The sequence below is a fragment of the Micrasema longulum genome, unplaced genomic scaffold (assembly GCF_059751315.1).
Source record: "Micrasema longulum isolate JH-2025_06_02 unplaced genomic scaffold, ASM5975131v1 h1tg002918l, whole genome shotgun sequence".
NCBI lineage: Eukaryota > Metazoa > Arthropoda > Insecta > Trichoptera > Brachycentridae > Micrasema > Micrasema longulum.
Genome location: NW_028280036.1, coordinates 2,641 through 22,893, shown reverse-complemented (window position 1 = coordinate 22,893; position 20,253 = coordinate 2,641). Strand labels below are relative to the sequence as shown.

General features: G+C 31.2%; 2 protein-coding genes and 2 long non-coding RNA genes across 5 annotated transcripts; 2 read left to right on the top strand and 2 right to left on the bottom strand.

The window, feature by feature from the left end:
- Positions 1-771: 771 nt before the first annotated feature.
- Positions 772-1,900, bottom strand: LOC148271352 (uncharacterized). Its single transcript, XR_015825118.1, has 3 exons — positions 1,760-1,900; positions 1,021-1,119; positions 772-908 (listed from the first exon to the last, which is right to left on the bottom strand). It is a non-coding gene; the product is annotated as an uncharacterized LOC148271352 (long non-coding RNA).
- Positions 1,901-7,059: 5,159 nt separating this feature from the next.
- Positions 7,060-8,155, top strand: LOC148271351 (uncharacterized). The gene has a single exon (XM_088241495.1). The coding sequence runs from the start codon at positions 7,286-7,288 to the stop codon at positions 7,955-7,957; it is 672 nt and encodes a 223-aa protein (XP_088097621.1). The 5' UTR covers positions 7,060-7,285; the 3' UTR covers positions 7,958-8,155.
- Positions 8,156-8,270: 115 nt separating this feature from the next.
- Positions 8,271-10,174, top strand: LOC148271350 (uncharacterized). The gene is made up of 2 exons (XR_015825119.1): positions 8,271-8,511; positions 9,228-10,174. It is a non-coding gene; the product is annotated as an uncharacterized LOC148271350 (long non-coding RNA).
- A 6,546-nt stretch (positions 10,175-16,720) lies between these two features.
- Positions 16,721-19,977, bottom strand: LOC148271349 (uncharacterized). 2 transcript variants are annotated; one of them, XM_088241496.1, is made up of 3 exons: positions 19,798-19,977; positions 19,525-19,671; positions 16,721-17,826 (listed from the first exon to the last, which is right to left on the bottom strand). In XM_088241496.1, the coding sequence occupies exons 2-3, from the start codon at positions 19,654-19,656 to the stop codon at positions 16,786-16,788; spliced, it is 1,173 nt and encodes a 390-aa protein (XP_088097622.1). In that variant the 5' UTR covers positions 19,657-19,671; positions 19,798-19,977; the 3' UTR covers positions 16,721-16,785. The 2 variants fall into 2 exon arrangements, with proteins under 2 accessions (XP_088097622.1, XP_088097623.1); XM_088241497.1 differs by having other exon boundaries at positions 19,575-19,671; positions 19,798-19,958.
- Between the last annotated feature and the right edge of the window lie 276 nt (positions 19,978-20,253).

Sequence of the window (20,253 nt, the reverse complement as noted above, 5' to 3'; positions counted from 1 at the left end):
TCTGATTTCAATCTCATCAATTATCACTTAGATTTCATGTATACCAAAGCATTTACTTTTCGGTACAGTAACCTACTTTTGAATGTGATTTGACTTGAGATGGACATTTAATCCATTTCTACTTTGATAGGCCTTATCACAATGATTACAGGTAAAATTCTTAACACCAGTATGACTGAGCATGTGTTTTCTTAGACCCGCGGGACCAAAAAATGGTTTTCCGCACAACTCGCAGGGAAATCTTTTTTCTTTATTGTGTATTTTTCTGACGTGTGTACTTCTTGCACTAGCGGTCATGAAAAGAAATTCGCAAAAATCACATTTATACTTTCTTTCTCTCTTATGGTTCCATATAATATGTGAATTTAGATTGCATCGCTGTTTGAAAGTCTTCCCACAATACTTGCACTGAATTTGGCCATCGCTGTGCAGTAATAAATGAACTTTAATATACCCACTGGGGTAGGATTTTCCACAGAAATGACAAATTACTTGCTTTTGGATAGGCTTTGTTCTTGGTTTTTCTGATTTGAATGTTTTTTCTGGTAGTTTAATAATCGTTTCGCAGATATTTGTATGTGCTGACAGTAAATCTTCTTCGGTGAATCCTTTCCAGCAGCGCGTACAAACATGTGGCGTCAAATGTTTTGTTCTATGAACTATAAGAGATTGTAAATCATCAAACCTCTCGTTACAATAGCAACAAGGCTTGCCATTTTTTTTTGTTTGGGGATGTTGTGAACAGCAGTGATCGTAAAGTTCTGTTTGTTCTAAAAACTTGTTGCTGCAAACTGTACAAAAATAATATACATCCGGTTTCCCGGATCGCACCTGATTTTCTTCTTTTATCGCAGCATTTACGGGTTTGTTTTGATCATATTGCTGTTCATTGGTATCTTCTTCAAAATCTGTTGGAGGAAAATAAGTTTTACTGTCAAATATTTCATTTGAAGCACAAAGACTTTCCTCATTTGTATCATCACAACTAGGCACATTATTTTCTATATATTGTGTTAAAACCTTTTGAGAATTTTCAATTATCTTTTTAAATGAATATGATATTTGGAGTGTTGTTATACAATACATGCATACACTCTGTGGCATGTTATCTGTAGACATCTGAAAAAAAAACGTATATCTGTTAATTTATCTCGAGGATTGAGGAGTAAAGAGATTGATGGGGAATAAAAATTTAAAATAGGTTTTGTTCTTTTTTTAAAATGCTATAGTAAAATATAACATACTAAATTTATCGAGTGTTTGGGAAACGTTCAAAAAGAGAAATGATTATATTGATTTTTTTTTTTAGATTTTCTCCCAAGTCAATAACTTTGATACAAAGTATCAATCAAATTCTTCGGTTTAGTTCTTATTTCTTGATTGACAGAGTACCTGTACTTAAGCACATTTATTAAATTTTTTTAAATGTGGGTGCAAATATTTTATGTAATCATAAACAAAAGATAATTTATTTCAATGCTGAGAAAAATACCGATATTTAATGTTAGTAAACAAAATTTTATTTTTAAAAACTCAGAATGTAGTATCATCTCCCATCCACTATCAGACATTTCTACTGCATCTCTCCCTTAAATATATTTACTTTTTCTGGTTGGAATAAATTGCTAGAAGAAGATTGTTGCATAGGTTTGCAGAGAGTAATTTGAGGCCAATGAAAACTCGTAAGGTTGTAATATTTCAAGTCTTTTAATATTTTTTATTTTAATGTTCTAAATTTCAATGAAATATGTCTACTAACCTCAATATTTAGGCAATTTAGGAAAATTTCAGATATTGTCTCTTTCTTTCCATCAATTTCGATTGTGAAGTCAATACTTTTGAGTTCTGCATTTGTATTCAAACAACAGCGACATGTTCTTTTAAAATGCATATTTTGATGTCTGAAAGATGTGATATAATTATAATCAATGGTAAAATTAAAGTCTCAAGAGAAAATATGATACTTTATACCTAATATTCTGGATTGGTTCTTATTGGTTATAACGAATTAATAACTTTAAATTTAAAGTAAACATTGAGTTATCTGATGGTCTGTCAAATAAGCTGAGTCTGTATTACAATGGGATATTAACAAAGTTATCGTGCCTATAAAGGTTCTGTATAAACAATATTTTCTGTATAAACAATTGAACATTCATATTTTATACATTTTTGGAAACATATTCGATTACAGGTTACTGATAAAATGTTTAAAATTTTTTAACATTTTTACAAATTTTCGTACCAAAAAACCGATTTTCCTTTATAAAACTCGAATACTCCTGTGTAAATTATTAATTAATAAATATATTCTTGACTTGTGACAGTGACAGATGTACTTACCAGAGACAAAACGAGTATGATACGATACTCAGATGATGTAGCATGAATAGATTCTATAGATTTTAATAACATTTGTGAAGACAACATAGTAAATGATGGTGGCATAAACTGGTAATAAATAATCGATTATGATAATCGCATAATATTATAAAAGTCCAATTGATCTTTTTTTAAATCGATTGTTCGAAATTGTTTTAAGTATGTCCAAATGCAGTACTTGATTTTACCGCCTAAGGAGCCAATAAAGATTTGTATGAAGGTATTACAAGAGATGGACACAATATGGAAAGATTTTTTTTTAAAAGGGTTTATCGTTTTTTTTCTGGCATATTTTCTTTTGGTGTCATTTTTTCAGACTCAGATTAAAATAATCACACTTTAAATTAATGTTTGATATACTTTTATCCTATGAAATTTCGATTCAATTTATGGATGAGGGGGTTTTTTCTTACAAAAAAAATATTTGATATTGAAAATATTTCACAAGATGTAATATTTGCAAACCGGTTTCTGTAGCTACTACCCAAGAGGTACTTTTGTATCTAACAAGCTGTTATGAAAAAATATTTCTTTGCATGTTTACGTGTCAAATTGTTTTTGTTTACTATTTTCTCTAACCACTTATTTGAAAGTTACATTTTTTCTGTATTGCAAGTATATTTAAAGTACTTTTTTTGCTAACAAACGCCGTATTACCGTACTGAAACAATTTATAAGTACTTTAGTGATTACATATCGACGTATCAATTTAGAAGTTTTAACATTAAGTCCAGAAAATTATATTCTTTTTCTTACTTTTTGTCTATATTAAGTATTAACCCTTGGCTACACTCGTTATTAGGAGTTACGTTAGTAGATGGGCGCGGCACTTCATACTGCAACTTGCTTTAACTTTTCCTTCCCGGTGGTGTGTAGCTTTACATACATTGCATCTAATAACCTTAATATTTCTATTATTGGATAAAGATTTTTGGTATTCCTCAGTTATACATTTACGTATCAATTGAAATGATTTATCATTAAATAATAAATAATTATTGGGCACAAAAAAACATTTTGTAACAAATCGGACATGAATCACTAATTCATTCAAAAGTTTACCAATGTGTCATATGTCGTATAATAAGAGTGCCAAGTATACAATTGTCTCAAACATTATTTACACACTCTCGGTGCTATAGATATTTTCGCAAATTCAAATTCACCCGTCATGCAGGCCAGTAGCAAAGTAACCTGTACCACTACTTCCAGTACGCTAGTTGACCTGTTGCTTACGAGACTTTGTTAGGGGTGGTCTCTTTGTTAAAGCTGTGAACGTCAGCCATTGTTTTTTTTTTTCATATTTTTTGGCAATTCGATTAAAAGTGTTATCGTTTTTGACTTCAATTATAAATGATTGAATATTCAATTTTTTCAGATTTAAAATCTCTCATTTTTTGCATGTGTATTGACTACACAGCACAGTAACGCTCAAACGTTTTTGGCGCAGTAAGGGAATGGTTAAGCCATTTTCGCTGGTGTTTTTCCTAATGAGATCCCAATTGAATAGTATGATTGAGAGAACTAAATAAGAAACTACGAAAATACATTTGATATGTCAAATTACCGTATTTGAGTACGAAAGATATAAATAAAAAATGTATGATCAATTCAAAATTAAATAAAACAGCAAAGTACGAATACTTTCTAAATTCACAAAACAAATCGGAAATGTTTATGGCGCCAAATGAACTCCAGAATAAAGATAAATGTGACAAAATGTTTATGATAAATTTTAAAAAAAATAGTGCTAGTGGCTCCAAATGAGCCCAAAAAAGGAAATAAATAAATCTATGGTACTTAGGTACTCAAATATTGTTTACTTTGTAAAATAAAAGCTGTTAATAAAATAATGGTAGGTGTCAAGGTAATTATTTCTTTAAACAATGTCATATTAAAAAAATCCAAAGGAATTGTTACACATAAAACATTTAAGTGCATTACGTAAAATTAACTTAAAAAATAATTAACATATGAACACCGAAAGCTACACAAGTTTTCTTATCTAGGTATAATTTAATAATGAATGTTATACTAGGCACGTAGGTTTTCACCGTCACTTGTCGGAAAATGTTTTTTTTTTTTTTGGGTGATCCCGTGTAAGTTGGGTGCATTCCGACGTTTTGGCTAGCATTGCAGGAGCCATCTTCAGGGTAAACTGTATATAACAGAGTATACTCTGTACTATATATGTGTATAATCTCTGCTATAGAGTACCGCAATCGGGACCTTTGACACTCGATGGCAGACGTCCACTTGCAATCTGTAGGGCGAATAATAAACTACGAATACATATGGCCCGGCCCTACTGATGATTTGAATTGCATTTACCGGGCTATTTCAAATTTTTAATAAAGAGGCACTCAGTGCCGTGGTGCTTGTAGATAAGGGTTAAGCAGTTAAAAGTGGTCACACGATAGATTTGTACCTACACTTTTTTCAAAAAATACCTTCGACGTAGGTACAAGAAAGTTCTCTATTCAATTTTGTATTTTATTTGAACGAGCGCTGATGATCGAATAATTATTATTGTTATGGTGTATCTTAGTTTCTTGTACTTCTTGCGCATCCATATTATGATTGGAGATGAAAATAATCGACTAAATTTACTAATAGAATGATTAGTAATCGAATGAAAGAAATAATCGAATTAATCATTCGAATGAATCATTTATTTCCGGTATACCATAGACAATAGACACAGAAATTTATTCAAAGACAAACTCCGTTTTTCGGGAGAAATATCCATGATTTGGGAATGTTAGGTATTTTTTTTTTCCTTTATAAGAAAAAGAGCCTTCTACCAAAATGTGATAACATCGGCCAAAAACAAGTGACATAGATTTACAAATTAAAATCAGAAACAACTCAAATATAAAGGAATAACAATATGAATACAAGTGAAAAACGATACATAAATTGTATGAAAACTTAGAGTTGGTTACATTTTAGAATACTTTGTAATGTTTCGAATTTTTATTTTACTTAAACTAATAATATTATATGAAAAACAGAAGTCACGTTCTAATGCGGATTTTATTTCTAGAAAGCCGGGACGTGAATATAAAAAAAGTCGTATGTTTAGTGTATGTAACCCTAATAAAAAAGTAATTTAAAAAAATATGTTTTTTTTAAAACAAATTAATACTGATTTTCAAACAAACAAATGGGAAAATGGAGACATGGTTTGAAAATTAAAAAATACCACCCGTAGAGCAACAAATTATAAACCTACATAAGAGGTGATTTTCACAAAAATGGCGCTATATAAATTATCCAAACATTAGGTACGTCAGTTTGTTTTTTTTTAACTATGGCTATAATAATAATGTAAACCATGATCCTTACTTTATGGTATTTAGAATATTTACATGGGTATAATTATAGTTTGCGGTTATCATTACTTGACATAACCTTATATTTTTCTGCCAAAGAAAGGATGAAAATAAATATATTTTTGTTTCATATTTATTGTTTAGGTCACGCATGTAAAACTACAATCAGCTGTTATTGTGTTGATATTTCAGATCGGATGGATTTGATATAATTTTTTTTTTTTTTAAGTACACAAATAGGCTAGCAGCAGACCTATAAACAAACGTCACTTTATTTTATTGTTATTGTAAAATGATGCACTTTATATATTAATTATATTAATAAACTTTTTTATTTTATCTGTGCTGACATAACTACAAAAAACAAAAGCATTTTATTTCAATTATCACGTCTGCCAGATCCCAGCGCCCATTACGTAATAGTAATAACGAATTAGTTGGCGACGAAAGTAGTCGGCGTAAAGCTCGGCCACTGCAAATGCAGTCGAATGAATTTAATGCACGCCTATTGGTCTGTTAGTAGTCGAGTGAATTCATTAGTTTGGAAATTACTAATTAGTTCGATAGTCGGCGTGAAACTCGCCCATTGGTCTATTTGTAGTCGAATGAATTTAACGCACGCCTATTGGTCTATTTGTAGTCGAGTGAATTCATTCTCTTCTTCTTCTTCGTTTTTTCATGGCCTTTTCACATCTCAATGGGTGTTCTGGCCACTGTCGAGTATTTTTGTTTTTTTTTTACATATATACACATGTGTTAGTAATATAATATGTACAAGTTAGTATGTTAGTATTTAATATAATATATGCATATAATAATAAAACATTTTACAGCTTTACACCATTTACAACTAGATATTTACACAGGATTTTAAATACACGTTAATTGGGTGGGGACAGGAGAGTTAGAATATGAATAGGGAATGGGATATTAATATCAGAGAGGTCGGATAGGAAAGCAGGATAACAATCATTTATGGGGCATCCAAAAAAAATATGGTTTAAATCTTCCTCATCTAGCTGACATTCGCAAATGGCAGAGTCCCGGACATGGATTCTGAACAGGTGAGAACCATTGCAGCAGTGCCCAATGCGCATTCTGCATATGGAGGATGTCTCAAGCTTGTTCAGAATCACTTTGGAAAACCAAGGTTTTTCTGTTACATTTAGTTTCAGTTGGAAAAGATGTTTACCCTTGGCTTGGGAGGAGGCTACCCAATATTCTGAGTGAATTCATTCGACTACATTACTGCATTCGGGCTTTCAGTCGACTACATTTACCCATTGAATGTAGTCGACTACTTTCATCGGTAATTATGATATTATCCAGAAACCATAGACTATGGACTAGCGTAAACTGTCAGTTGAACGTCAGGATTTCTGTGTAGGTAATTAATAACATATAAAATGGGAATTGAGTGAACAATTCTTGATGAAAACGTGAAAACTGTAACTTATAATGGAAATGTAAAATAAAAAGCTGGTAAACACATAGTCTCACAGAACCAAGTCCATTTACCAAACGAATATATTTTTGTTTGGTTATAAACAATTCTGAAGAGAAAAAACATGAATTCGAAATCGATTAAACCGAGATTTGAAAGAAAATTAAAACAGCGTCGAAAACGCTTGTTGCGAAAAAAAAAGAAACAAAGACACAATACAGGTGATCACGATATCCAAAACAACAGCACTCAAAATTACAATCCCGCACTTAACTGGTCTTCTCTGAATCCATCAGTTAACAGCTGGTCCCAGTACTGTACATCTATTCAAGATTGGCAACATAAACACGAGATAGCTTACTGGAAATCCAAAGCTGAAGCTTTAAGTTATGAGAACAAAGTACTTCATAGTGTAATTGATAATCTGTATTTGCACAACAATACTAAAAACCTATGCCATAATCCACAATCGTTAAATTCTGGTATTGTAAATGAATGCATCGAAAGTTCTTCGAATGATGAAGTTGAGATGAGTGAAGAATTTTTATCTTTTTTGAAAATTAGTGAACAACATAAATTGGATAGACAGCGAGCTAAAGATAAAAAGAATGAAGAAAAAAAGGTTTTACCCCCATCTAAACCCATAGACTCAGACGTTTTTGAGGAAAGGAAACAAATGTACGGGAAGAATTCTGCAATCATTATTGGCCTTGAAACAAAATTACAACTTAATTTTGATTGTTATAAAGATTTATACAGGCCAAATTACTGGCCAAGTGAACCACTAAATTGTTAATTCTGTGAACATTATTAACTACTTGGATATTCAAAAGCATTTTGCTGTATCGTTAATAAAAAAAATAAATAGGTAACACGATTTTATTAAAATCATTCTAAATTTGGAAAGCTTTTAGTTAAAGCAGATTCTCCAATGATACTTCAAAATAATTCATTATTTTATGATTACTTTTTAAAATAAAACTCAACTGAAAAATTGCATATTTTATTTTACAACATAAGGTTTTAATGCGCATAATTAATTTCCTTTACTTACAACACTTGATATTGACATCAAAACTATAATTGTGTAAATAAACTTTTACTGACTCATAGCAAATAAAAGTAATCAATTGAGTGATACTTTGTGAAAAAAGACTAGTGCATTCAGGTTCAGTGCCGAAATACGGCGTTTATTGGCAAAAAATAAAAGTAAATACATGCAATACAAAATAAAAGATAAAATATTTTTTGAAATTTGAATTGCAAGAAAATAATCATAGTAGCTTCACTAGATACAAAAATACCTGTTCTAAAGCTAAGCTGTATGGAACTTAAAACAAGCAGCGTCAGGTATTTACTTATTGAAATCAACAATATTTTTGACCTTATTGAGCCGAAAAAATAATTATTAACACATTTTTTTCTTAGTCAAATTTTAGGATCGTAACATTATATTTAATCAATGTTTCTCATTATTTTTTTTAGCATCTTGTTATCGTATTTACATATTCTTTTGTGAATTTCTAATGATAACTACTTTTTCTCTGTCCCTTCTTACTCTCCACACTTATTTTAGGATACCCATGTTTCAATCTCTTTTGCTCTTTAAACAAGGAGTCACTTACCTCAAAATATTCAGCTAAATGTATAACTTTTCACAGAACTCCTAAAGCTACAGTTTCCTAATAAAGCAGTGCTTTTATCTAGTGGCCATGATATGCCGTGGGCTCAACAAGACGACTGTCTTAACAATGACCGGAAAGGTCAACTTAAGGAAAACGGTGCTAGTATCCAGTGGCATTAATTTTATAAAATTATTATTATAAACTAATACATAATGCGGCAGAAAATGGACAATCTATACAAACTCAGCACTATTAGTAGGCTACTTTGAAAGATGAGGAGTCATCAGAAGTCAAAAACTATAGTTTGGAGGAGAATGAGATGTTTGAAAATCATGCTAAAGAGTGTGCATTTCAAAGTTTAGAGCATGTTTTTTCACGATTTTCTTACCAAATAAATCAAAATTTCATCATTTGTGATAGTCCGTTTGCACTTATTTTCAGACACAAAATGTTCACCGGAACATGAATAAAAACGTTCCGCAGCTGTTTGCATGGCTACGACATCCAGCAAATGAAGGCACTGCTACTCGATGTTCAACTCACAGTCACTCTCTAGGAAACCTACGTTATCTGGCTTGTACAGATGTTTTAATGGCGTCATCCACCGCTCACCCGTCTGAAGGCAAAAGGATTCATCATTTTGCCGTAACACAGCTCACAATATCCAACTCTCTGAGATCTATAACAATATGATATTTTAGATCATTTTTTATAAGGCTTCCTAGCCAATTGGCAACTTAGTGTAACTGTATGAAAGTTCTGATTTGAGTGGGGTATGTACCATTGTTAGCTGGGCAAAGTGTACAAAAAAATTTATGCAATATTATATGTGCAAAAATAAATAAAAAAATAATTTTAAAAATGCCATAAAACATTTTAAGGGCAATTATCTATATTTGAGCTTTATAGAGATGCATCATTTTACCATAATACAAGTGCGCTAAACAACAGCTGCACTACATGACGGCCGCTAGAAGACAGCAACACTCTTTTAGAAAACCATAACATAAACAAACTGCTCCCTTCAACTTTTTCCTACACTTGTTTCCCATACTTTCCCTGTATCATGAAATTTATTTAAACAAAAAGCATATACACAAATTAGGTAATAACTTATATTGTCATATGGGGTATAAATAAAAATACTCTGTACACTTCCACTTATTTATTTGACCACTTGGGTCTTTTACTGTCTAACGGGCATCTTCAGATTGGTAAGAATTGTAGTGTTGAAATCATTTATACAAAAAAAATGCACTAGAAAACCTGTGGTATTTGGTTTTTAAACATTTGAATGACGTCATCCATCACTGCATGATGGCCGGTAGATGACAGCACCGCTATTTTTGTAATTACATCCTAAGTGAAATACATTTTTATTGATTTTATTTGATGTGTATTATTATTCCTTATTATTGATTATAAAGCTTGATCTGTATACTTGTGTTTATTTTATTTAGTTCAAAGAAATTCCCATATAACAATCAATGCTCCAAGTAATAAAAAAAATACAATTTATATGCATGAACTACAATATTATATAATTCAACCATCAGTAGAATGTTGTTAATAAGAAACACATATTTTTTAAAACACCATATTTCTTCTTTTGACTGGTTAAATAATATACGGAATTTTTATTTAAAAAAAAAACTTTTTCTTCGGACAAGGCTATCAATGTATAGTTAATTATTTGTTAGCTACGATTTTAAATTTTTATCAATAATATTTTGAGTATGTCCAAATTTTTGTCGACTAGTTGAAATTTCAATAAATTTTTATGATTGCATGTTTCTTGTTCATTTGATTTAATGAACATGATTTGTTTTAAGATGGACATTTAAGCCATCCCTTCTTTGATATGCCTTATTACAATAATCACAAACAAAATTTTTAACACCAGAGTGACAAAGCATGTGTTTCTTTAATCCACTAGAACCAAAGAATCTTTTTTCACACAGCTCGCAGGCAAATTTTCTTTCGTTCATGTGTACATTTCTAACGTGCGTACTTTTAGAGCTGGAAGTCATAAACATGTTTTCGCAAAAGTCGCATTTAAATTTTTTTTCTCTAATATGTGTCCAAATAATATGTGACTTAAGTTGACTATAATTCTTAAAGCTTTTGTCGCAAAACTCGCACTTCCTTTTACGTTCCCCATGTACTAATAAATGATCATTCATATAATCATGAGGGACTGATTTTCCACAGACATGGCAAATTACTCTTGTTCTTGCTTTTTTTATTTTTAGGGGTTTTTCTTGCAGTTTAATATTTTTTTTGCAAGAAGTCATATGAGTTGTAAGTCTTTCTTCCTCTGTGTACCCTTTCCAGCAACGTGGACAAATGTAAGGGGTTAGATGTTTGGTTTTATGTATCAATAGAGATTGTGAATTATCAAACCTCTCATTACAATATCCACAAGGCGCCCCTTCCATTTTCATGACGGGGTGCTCGGTACAACAGTGATCATACAATTCCATCTGCTCTAAAAATTTGCTACTACAAACAGTGCAATAATAATATATTTCGTTACTTTCCTCTTTTACAGTGCTTGAATACTCATTTTGTTCATATTGCTCCTCAATGTTTTCATCTTCAAAATCTATTTGTGAACTAAATGGTTCAATGTTGACTGGTTTACTGGGAGCATTAAGAACTTCTTCTTTTGTATCCTCTTGCATCACTTTATCTTCAATATAATTGGATAAAACCTTTTGAGAGTTTTCAACTATTGTTTTGAACGAAAATGATATTTGAAGTGTTGTTATGCAGAACATGCATATGTTTTGTGGCAAACTATCTTTGGAAGCAATCTGAAAAAAAAACTGCATTATGGAATCTATCTGTGTTAACATAAGTTGAGTCCATCTTTTTTCCAACTAAAGAGAACAAAAGGGCACAACAAAAAAAAATTCAATAAATTAGTCAATAATGTATTCTCCTTCATTATTTACAGCTTCTTGACAACGTTCTAAAAGTTTTTCAATGCCTGTGCGATAAAAACCATCTGGCCTTTACACGGGGGATTCGTCCAACCATGTCCCCAATTCGGCGTCATTATTTATTTATTTATTTTATTTTATTTGGGATTTTCACAGCTATTACATAAACAAAATAATTAGAAAAATCTTAACAGTACTAAAGCCAATTAAAAAAATCCACTGTAAATATAATGACACATAATATATAAGAAAAGAAGTTTAGTAATTGTATTTGTGTGACGTTTGTATTCATGTGTATGTGAATGTGTGTATGCGTGAATGAATGAGGGAGAGGATACATGTGCGTGTGGGAATGAATGAGGAGAGGGTGCGTGTGTATGGGTGCCGAAGTATGAAAATAATATATTTGCTTAAAACTTGTAAATTGTATTGAAAATGGTACAATAAAGAGCTTAGTAAAAAGTTAGAAACCTTTTTGTTAAAATTCAAATGACGAAATGATATAAATTGTTAAATTATTGAAGGAAACACCGCACAAATTGATCAAAAGCGACCAGAAAATGTGGAAACCCAACGGTGCGAGGTCTGGAGAGTATGGAAGGTGCGGCAGGACTTTTCTGGATGTTTGAATGTAATTTTTTGTAAAGTTGGCAATATGAGGGTGGGGGTTATCGTGTTGCAGAATAATGCTATATTGACGATCCAGCCTTTTTTTGTGGAATTGCAGAGTTGAATTTGCATTCACATAAAGGCATGTGGCCATGCATAGCTCAATGATGCGGGAGCAAACCAGCAGGAATTGTTGTATGTTGATTTTTGTTGTTTTCACTCAAAACATGTGGAACCCAAACTGGACTTTTCCCATTGATTTAAGATGGCAGTATACAGTCATGTGACTACAATTCATCTGCTCAGCCAATTCTACAGTGATTTGAAGGGGATCTTCATGGATAATATGGTTTCAGCAGTCCTCATCAAAGGCCACCGGTTGTCTGGAACGCTCCATGTCTTTCAGGTCGAAATTACTGTCTTTGAAACACAAAAACTATCGACAAGCTGTTTTTTCATTCGTAGCGTCTTCACCGTACACTCCCCAAATACCACGAGAAGCTTTGGCAGCTTTATTCCCTCGATTGACCGCTAACAGAAGGAGGTGTATGATGATGCTCACTTTCATTTACTTGACATTCCACTGTGAAGGCACATTTTTAAATGTGGAAAAAAACTAACATCATAGATTTAGAATTAGACATGCCTCTCTGAAGAAAGTTAACAAATTTCGCGCTACCTTTACATTCTAGTGCAATAACTCCATATTCCCATTCTAAATGCTAAAGAGTGAAGACATCCAGATTAGTTCAGTTCTTTATACTAAACGCAACTCCTTCCCAAAATATGGATGAATGTGTATTTCTACATAGTAGATAATGTAGTTCTTTAGGATAAACGCAGATCTTAATTTATTAAGTGCGGACATAATAAAACGTTACTCATATACCTACTTTCAGGCCCGGTTTATTGTGAAATTCATAACATTTTGTTTAACCAGATTACTAACCGTAATATTTAGACAATGCAGAAAAAAATCAGAAATAGTTTCCTTTACGCCATTAATTTCCATCAAAAAATTCATATTTCTTAGTTTTGTATTTGGATTCAGACAACATCGACATACTTTGTCCATATCCATAATATTAAAGTTCTGAAACAAATCAAATACACAATGAGGTAATAAGGACCTTAAAATATAAAAAATTAGATATATTTATTTTAATATACTGAACTCGGAGGATATTATTGTTTCAAAAATCACTGTAAACCGTTAAAATGTATATTTATCAACACACATAATTGCAAACAATCATAAAACGCCAAATACGCGTTGAATGTTTCAAAATGAATGTCCACAGATTATGGTGAATGTCATTCCACCTGTCAAATCACAACCATAAACAAGAGATAATGAAAAAGATGTTGAGAATTTTATCTTTGTATGTCAATGATTGTAGGTGTAAATATGATATAACTCTTACTTTTTTATATATCAGATAAAGAAGTGTTTTTCAACCCGTTTGTCGTAAAGTCTTGCTTGAAAAGTCTCGTGGCGGTGAACCCCCCCCCCGCTGTATTCTAACTTGTTTGTAATTCTGTGTTCTTACCCTGATGTAATATTTTTTTTACATATCCTTTTTGGTTTACTGGACACCAAAGTTTATATCCCCTTTTGATTGAAGTATTACCAGATGTTGTTTGATGCATGATCTATCTTTGAATATAATCACTGAGTTGTTTTCAGCGTAGGTTCTCAAACTTATTTTGCCCACCACCCACTTTGAGAATGAAAAATGTTCTTAAACTCTCTAAAACTTTTGAGCCTACACTCTGTTGGGCATCTTAAAAATAGCTATTGCAATTATTATTTTTAAAAGCGCCATATCCTATTGTTGTACTGAGTTTTAACATACATTTCAAAGGAGACTTAAGCATTTAGTATGAAATGCACACCTACTTAATCAAATTTACATTTTTTAAAATTAAAATTAAAACAAATCATTTAAAAACTTATCTAATGTGAAGGATGAATCAGACGCACAAGTCTATTTATCATTAAGGTTAACACAAACTTGTTAGAACTTGATTGTGATTAACACGGCCGTGATAAATAAAATAGAAACAGTAGGAATAAGAATGAAATTTATTTTTGTGTGAAATATTAGGAAAAAAAAGTTTTTTGCCATTTTTTTAAATCAGCTACAGCCCCCTAATCTCCTTTGCGGCTTCTACTGCCCCCCTGAAGGCCTCCAGCGCCCACAAGGGGGCGTTATTGCCCACCTTGAGATAGACTGGTCTACAGCTAGTTCTTTCATACCATGATGGACATGAGAAAATTGTGCATTCAAAGTATCTATCATTGATCTTATTTTGAATACTCAAGTCAGAATTATTAGGTCGAATTGAATCATCATTATTTACATGTAGATTAGACAAATTATCAAAATTGGTTAGATGCCACTGTATCGAGAATAATAGGGACACTAAGATCTTTTGCAGTTGACCGATAAGGGAATATTAGAAAAAATATGATATCCCATAAAAAGTTTAACATCAATTTTTCATCTTTCATATTCAAAGTCATGTTGCATACATATTTGTTTGTAAAGTTATTAGTTTTATACAAAACTCAGTGGACATGCTGCATTCACAAAAATACTCCATTATTGCACCGCATCTTAAGGCAAATTGTATTGAGGCACTATATAGAACCTTTTATCCATTTTCTGTCCGGTTCGGCAGCTCTCGAGGAGTCAGTTAAAGTTTCAACTGAAGACGTTAGAGATACACGAGGTTCAGGTGCCACTTCCATGCAGCTAGATTCTGTGCCATCTAAAAGTAGAAGTTTTTTTGTTTTGAAAACCACATATTTTTAATAAAAGCAATAGACTTGATAATAAATAAAAACAGATTAATTAGTACCTACATGTATGCAATGTCAAAAATTAACAGAACTATGGATAAAATATAGTATGAAAATTCAAATTATTTTATGTAAATACGATGAACAATAACATTATCACTTCTTACCCCTCTTCATCTGAATCAGTGTCAGTAAGATAATTATTATCAATACCTTCAAATAGTACAGATAGTGTTTCACTCTGAGATAAATAATTGAACATACTGAATTTTCCCATAACATTTTTTGAAGATTTCCGTGAATTTGATTAAAGAAGGAAAAATTCAAAGAACAATTCATGATTTTACCTGCATCATTTAAAAATAAACAAAAAAGTAGCAGTCTTAAATTTGAGTCCTGTGGTACTAAAGACCGAGTTTAAAAGTTCTCTGATTTGTATCTCCCGTATGACACAAACTGCTGCCTATCATACAAATAATTGGGAAAAAAAATTAGCAAGAAATTAGAAAATCCTAGTATTTCAAATTTCTTAAGTATCAAGTAATCCACCTAATCAAAGGCTTTTGCGAAATCATAATATGAAATATCTACTTGTACCCTGTAATCCAATGCGGTGCACACATAGTTGGTGATTATCGTTAGATTAGTAATCGCAGATATACCACATCTGAAACCATGTAGTTGGTTAGTGATCAATAGTTCAGTCATCCTTTATATTATACCGCTGTCATAATCAAAAAAGCAGCTTTTTGATACAAATCATAAAATGAGTTAAACATGAGGCAATGTTCTGCAAGAAATTTCGGATCATTCGATATTGTAGCAATGAGCAGTTAAAAAAAAAATCAGTATGAAAAGCGAAGTATTGTTTTTTAAGCGATAACACAATATCTGGAGATTCATAAGCAAAAATTCGGTTTAGATATGACACACACAGGTTTTATGCTTTAGTAACAATTAACTGAATTGTTCCTTTATCCTTCTTCTTTCCTTCCCATCCCCTCTCCTCTCTTCATAGTAAAGTGTTATTTTTTTTTTTTATACATATATTTATTTTTGTTAATCTTTGCTTTTAATTTTTGTATAAAATTGTAAGATTCAATATGTCCATGTATTTATAATTTTCTCAAACTGAACGGTTTGGGTAGGTAGGAAGAAATTGCCTTAAGGCAATATGCCCGCCCTTATATGTATATTTATTGTATATGTATATAAAGTGTCAATAAATAAATAAATAAAACATAGTGTGTTTTTACTAATAATTAGTAAGTTTTTTTTTAAATTTGTATGGAATTGATAAACACTAAAAAGTGTCATATCTCACTACAACTATTGCAAATAACTACCTTTTTAGCTTTTGGAACTATTTTTTTATGCATGAAACAAAATCTAGAAACAATTAATACAAAAACTAATTTTACAGTAGGTACAATTGAATAATAATAAATTTAAATACTTAATTGTGATATTGAATACAGAAAATATTATTGCAAGCATTTTAAGTAAAAATAATAAATGTGTCCAATTTTTAAGGGGTTATTGAAAATGATATTATTAAAAAAATATTGTTTTTTTTTTAAAAAATATATATTTCCTTTATATGATATACAACAGTGTTAGTTGATAGCAAATCAGTTCATTAAATGTGGTGGGATTTAAGATGCACATTTAATCCATATCTTGTTTGATAGGCTTTGTCACAATGATCACAAGTAAAACTCTTTACCCCAGTATGAGAGAGCATGTGTCTCTTTAACCCTGCGGCGCAAAAAAAACGTTTTCCACACAAGCTACAAATAACATTTTTTTCCTCTTTGTGTATTTTTCTCACATGCCTAGTTCTTGTACTCGATGTCATAAAAACCATTTTACAAAATTCACATTTGTGAGTCTTTTCTCTTGTGTGATTCCAAATAATATGGGAATTTAAATTACAAGGTTGCTTAAAGTTCTTCCCGCAGTACTTGCATTTAATTTTACTTTCGCCATGAATTAGCATGTGAATTTTTATATATCCAACTGGGTACGATTTTCCACATATATGACACATTATTTTCTTTGGAACTGATACTTTTTCAGTCACTATTTCTTTTGATTTGCAAGTGTTCACGTGTTCAGTAAGTTTTGTTTCTTCCATAAATCCTTTCCAGCAGAGGGAACAGACATAAGGTGTTAAATGTTTTCTTCTGTGTACTAACAGAGATTGAAAATCATCAAACCTTTCGTTACAATAGTCGCACGGTCTGCCCATTTGTTTAATTTGTGGGTGATGAGAGCAACAGTGTTTATATAGTTTTCTTCGCTCTGAAAATCTGCAACTGCAAATTGTGCAAAAATAGTATGGATTGGGATCCTTAGATTTGTTGATACTTTTTTCTTTTACTGGTGGAACATAAATATGTGTATTTGAAGTGAATTGCTTTTCAGGGTTCGCTTCTTGAACAGGAGAATTAATGAAATCCACTTGTGGGCAATATTGCTTGACATCTTCTGCTTCGTTTGAAGTGCAAAGAAACTCCACATTTGTACTAGTGTCATCATAAGAACAAATTTTATTTTCTAAATATTGCATTAAAATATTTTTAGAATTTTCCAGGATCCTTTTAAATGAGTGTGTCATTTGGAGTGTTGTTATACAAAAAATACAAATATTTTGTGGAAAACCATCTTCGCTAGTCATCTGAAAATATGGAATAGTCAAGTTATGTAAGTAATAAGGTTGTTAAACATTTTATATGTTCATATTGTCTATTTAAAATAAAAAAACGGGTAAGGTCAATGTTGGGAAGTCCGTCTGCGAGGCAAGTGTACGCGTACCTTTAACATACACTTTTAATAGCTATGAAGTTGTCAACTCGATTACCAAAGCGGTATTATATTTCTAGTTCAGGTCAAGCATAGATGACCAGTTTAGTGATAGGAAATTTAACTTCAATATTTTTTGTATTTTAAAGTTGAGTGCCGGGTGTTACTGAAATAAAAAAAATGGGAATAGGAACGAGTTTCTGCATAGTTTGTGATTGTTTAAGTTATTTCATTTCCCTTAAAGATACTACTTGCAATAAATCTATGTATTAGGCCTTTATTTCGTAATTATTAGCTGTGACATATTTTTACCATTAAAATATAACATTTGGATAGACCGTCTAGGACACACGAGGAAAGTCCTTTATATGCCGGTCTTACCTCAAAGCAGATATCGCCGACATTTTACGCAGCATATACCTACTATTATCAATCTGTCAAGCGCACATTGTTATGTTTTTTTATATACTTAGTTACTTGTAAGGTATACTGAAAATACACATAATTCACTGACTAAACAGATCGTGACAGATCGCAACTCGCCGCAAAGTGATAATTTAGTGGGATATTTACTCATTTATTTGTAAACTGCTTTACTACTTTTTTGATAGCCTGTTTATTCTAAAATGGAGTTTGGTAAAAAAATGCAGTCGTGTGATTCAGCCTTCATTTTATTCATTCCAAGGAACTACCAAATAATGACAGTTTTCCTCAAGAATGTCATTTAATCTAATATGGACATTATTGCAGAGTAATAAGCATGTAAATATACAGTTTATATAGATACTAATCAAGAACTGCAATCCTTCAGCGATTATGTTTGATTTTTGTATGTAAACAACGATCCTAATAAAGTTTAAATTCAGCGCCAGCAAACGCAAAATGTTCGGCAAATGGGGTACATTTGCGTCGTAAAATTTCGACACATGATTAGTTAAGCAGTAATTAAAATGGTTTACAACTCCTTTTTGTAAAAGTGTTACCTTTTAAATAACAACACTTAAAATATATACGATTTTGAACCAAAAATGTATGTGGGAAGAGTAGGTAAGAATTGTAACTACAAATATTATTACATTACAAAAAATATTTGCATTTTTAATATCTATCAAATTATTTGTAAAACTACCACTAGACGGAATTGCCTAAAATATCATGGGAATGTTTAAAAACAATAATTATTTTAACGGTCTTAGTTATACATGCAATTTAAGTACCTTTAAATGGTCATATTTTTCATCATTTGGTACCATAAAAGTTACAAAATAGATTATTTGATTGGTTTGGTTTAATTCAATATAGCTTTCAAAAATTATGTCGGATATCGAAGCATTGACCTTAGTTTTTCTTTGTTATTTATATTTTGCGTAAGTTTTATGAAATTATCACATTTACAACCTATTTTTTATGGTTTGTCAGTGACAGGGACTTCGCCATATTTTATTGCTCAAATTATCAATCATTCATATATTCCATAAACTATTAAAAGTAATATTGAAAGAAAAGGCGTTTGTAAGTGATTAAATGAATCCTATCTAAAGAATGTAATAAACTAAACTAAAGGTTAACAAACCTCAACGTTTAAGCAATTCAGAAATACTCCAGAAATCACTTCTTGTTTACCGTCAATTTCAATAGTTGAATGAATATTTTTATTTTCTCTCTTTGCATTCAGACAGCAGCGACACATCTTTTCAAAATCCATTATTATATTTACGTTCTGAAATAAAGGACGTTTAAATAATAAATCAAAAAAGTCGAACAAAAATAATATTATCATGGCATCAAATAATTACTAATTACCAAAAAAGGAGTAAAATAAATTAAATATAAAAATAGGGCTTACTATAAATGAAAAAGAGAAGTTAAACTAGATTTTTCAGATTGCAAATCAGAAAAAAACAATGCAAATTATACGCTCGTTTGCAATACAAAATGACATAAACGTCACAATCGGTCACAATCACAAACACAAACGTCAAATATCATAATAAGCAGTAAGCAAGCACCACCACAGATTAATAGTACAAGCACCACAAACTATATCTTCAAACAGACATATTTCTTTTGTCTATGGCTAGAGAAAGGCTTATGGGTTGGGTGCTACGTTTCTTTTGCGCCTATAATGATCAAGTGTTTGAAGTTATGTACAAGTATTTTTTTTCTAAATAAATAAATTTCTCGAGACATGCACCCATAGTACTTATTACTATTATTTTTTAAACAGCATATCTTCAAATAATCCATAAAAGGTAAATGAAATAAACTTTCGGAGACCATCAGACTTAAACATACTTTCTAC

What these genes read in the sequence shown, in the direction of transcription:
- LOC148271351 (XM_088241495.1), top strand. Translation starts at nt 7,286, where the DNA reads ATGAATTCGAAATCGATTAAACCGAGATTTGAAAGAAAATTAAAACAG.
- LOC148271349 (XM_088241496.1), bottom strand. Translation starts at nt 19,656, where the DNA reads ATGGATTTTGAAAAGATGTGTCGCTGCTGTCTGAATGCAAAGAGAGAA. An exon ending in TGAATTGCTTAAACGTTGAG is followed by an intron (nt 17,827 to 19,524) that starts GTTTGTTAACCT and finishes CCATATTTTCAG; the next exon opens with ATGACTAGCGAAGATGGTTT.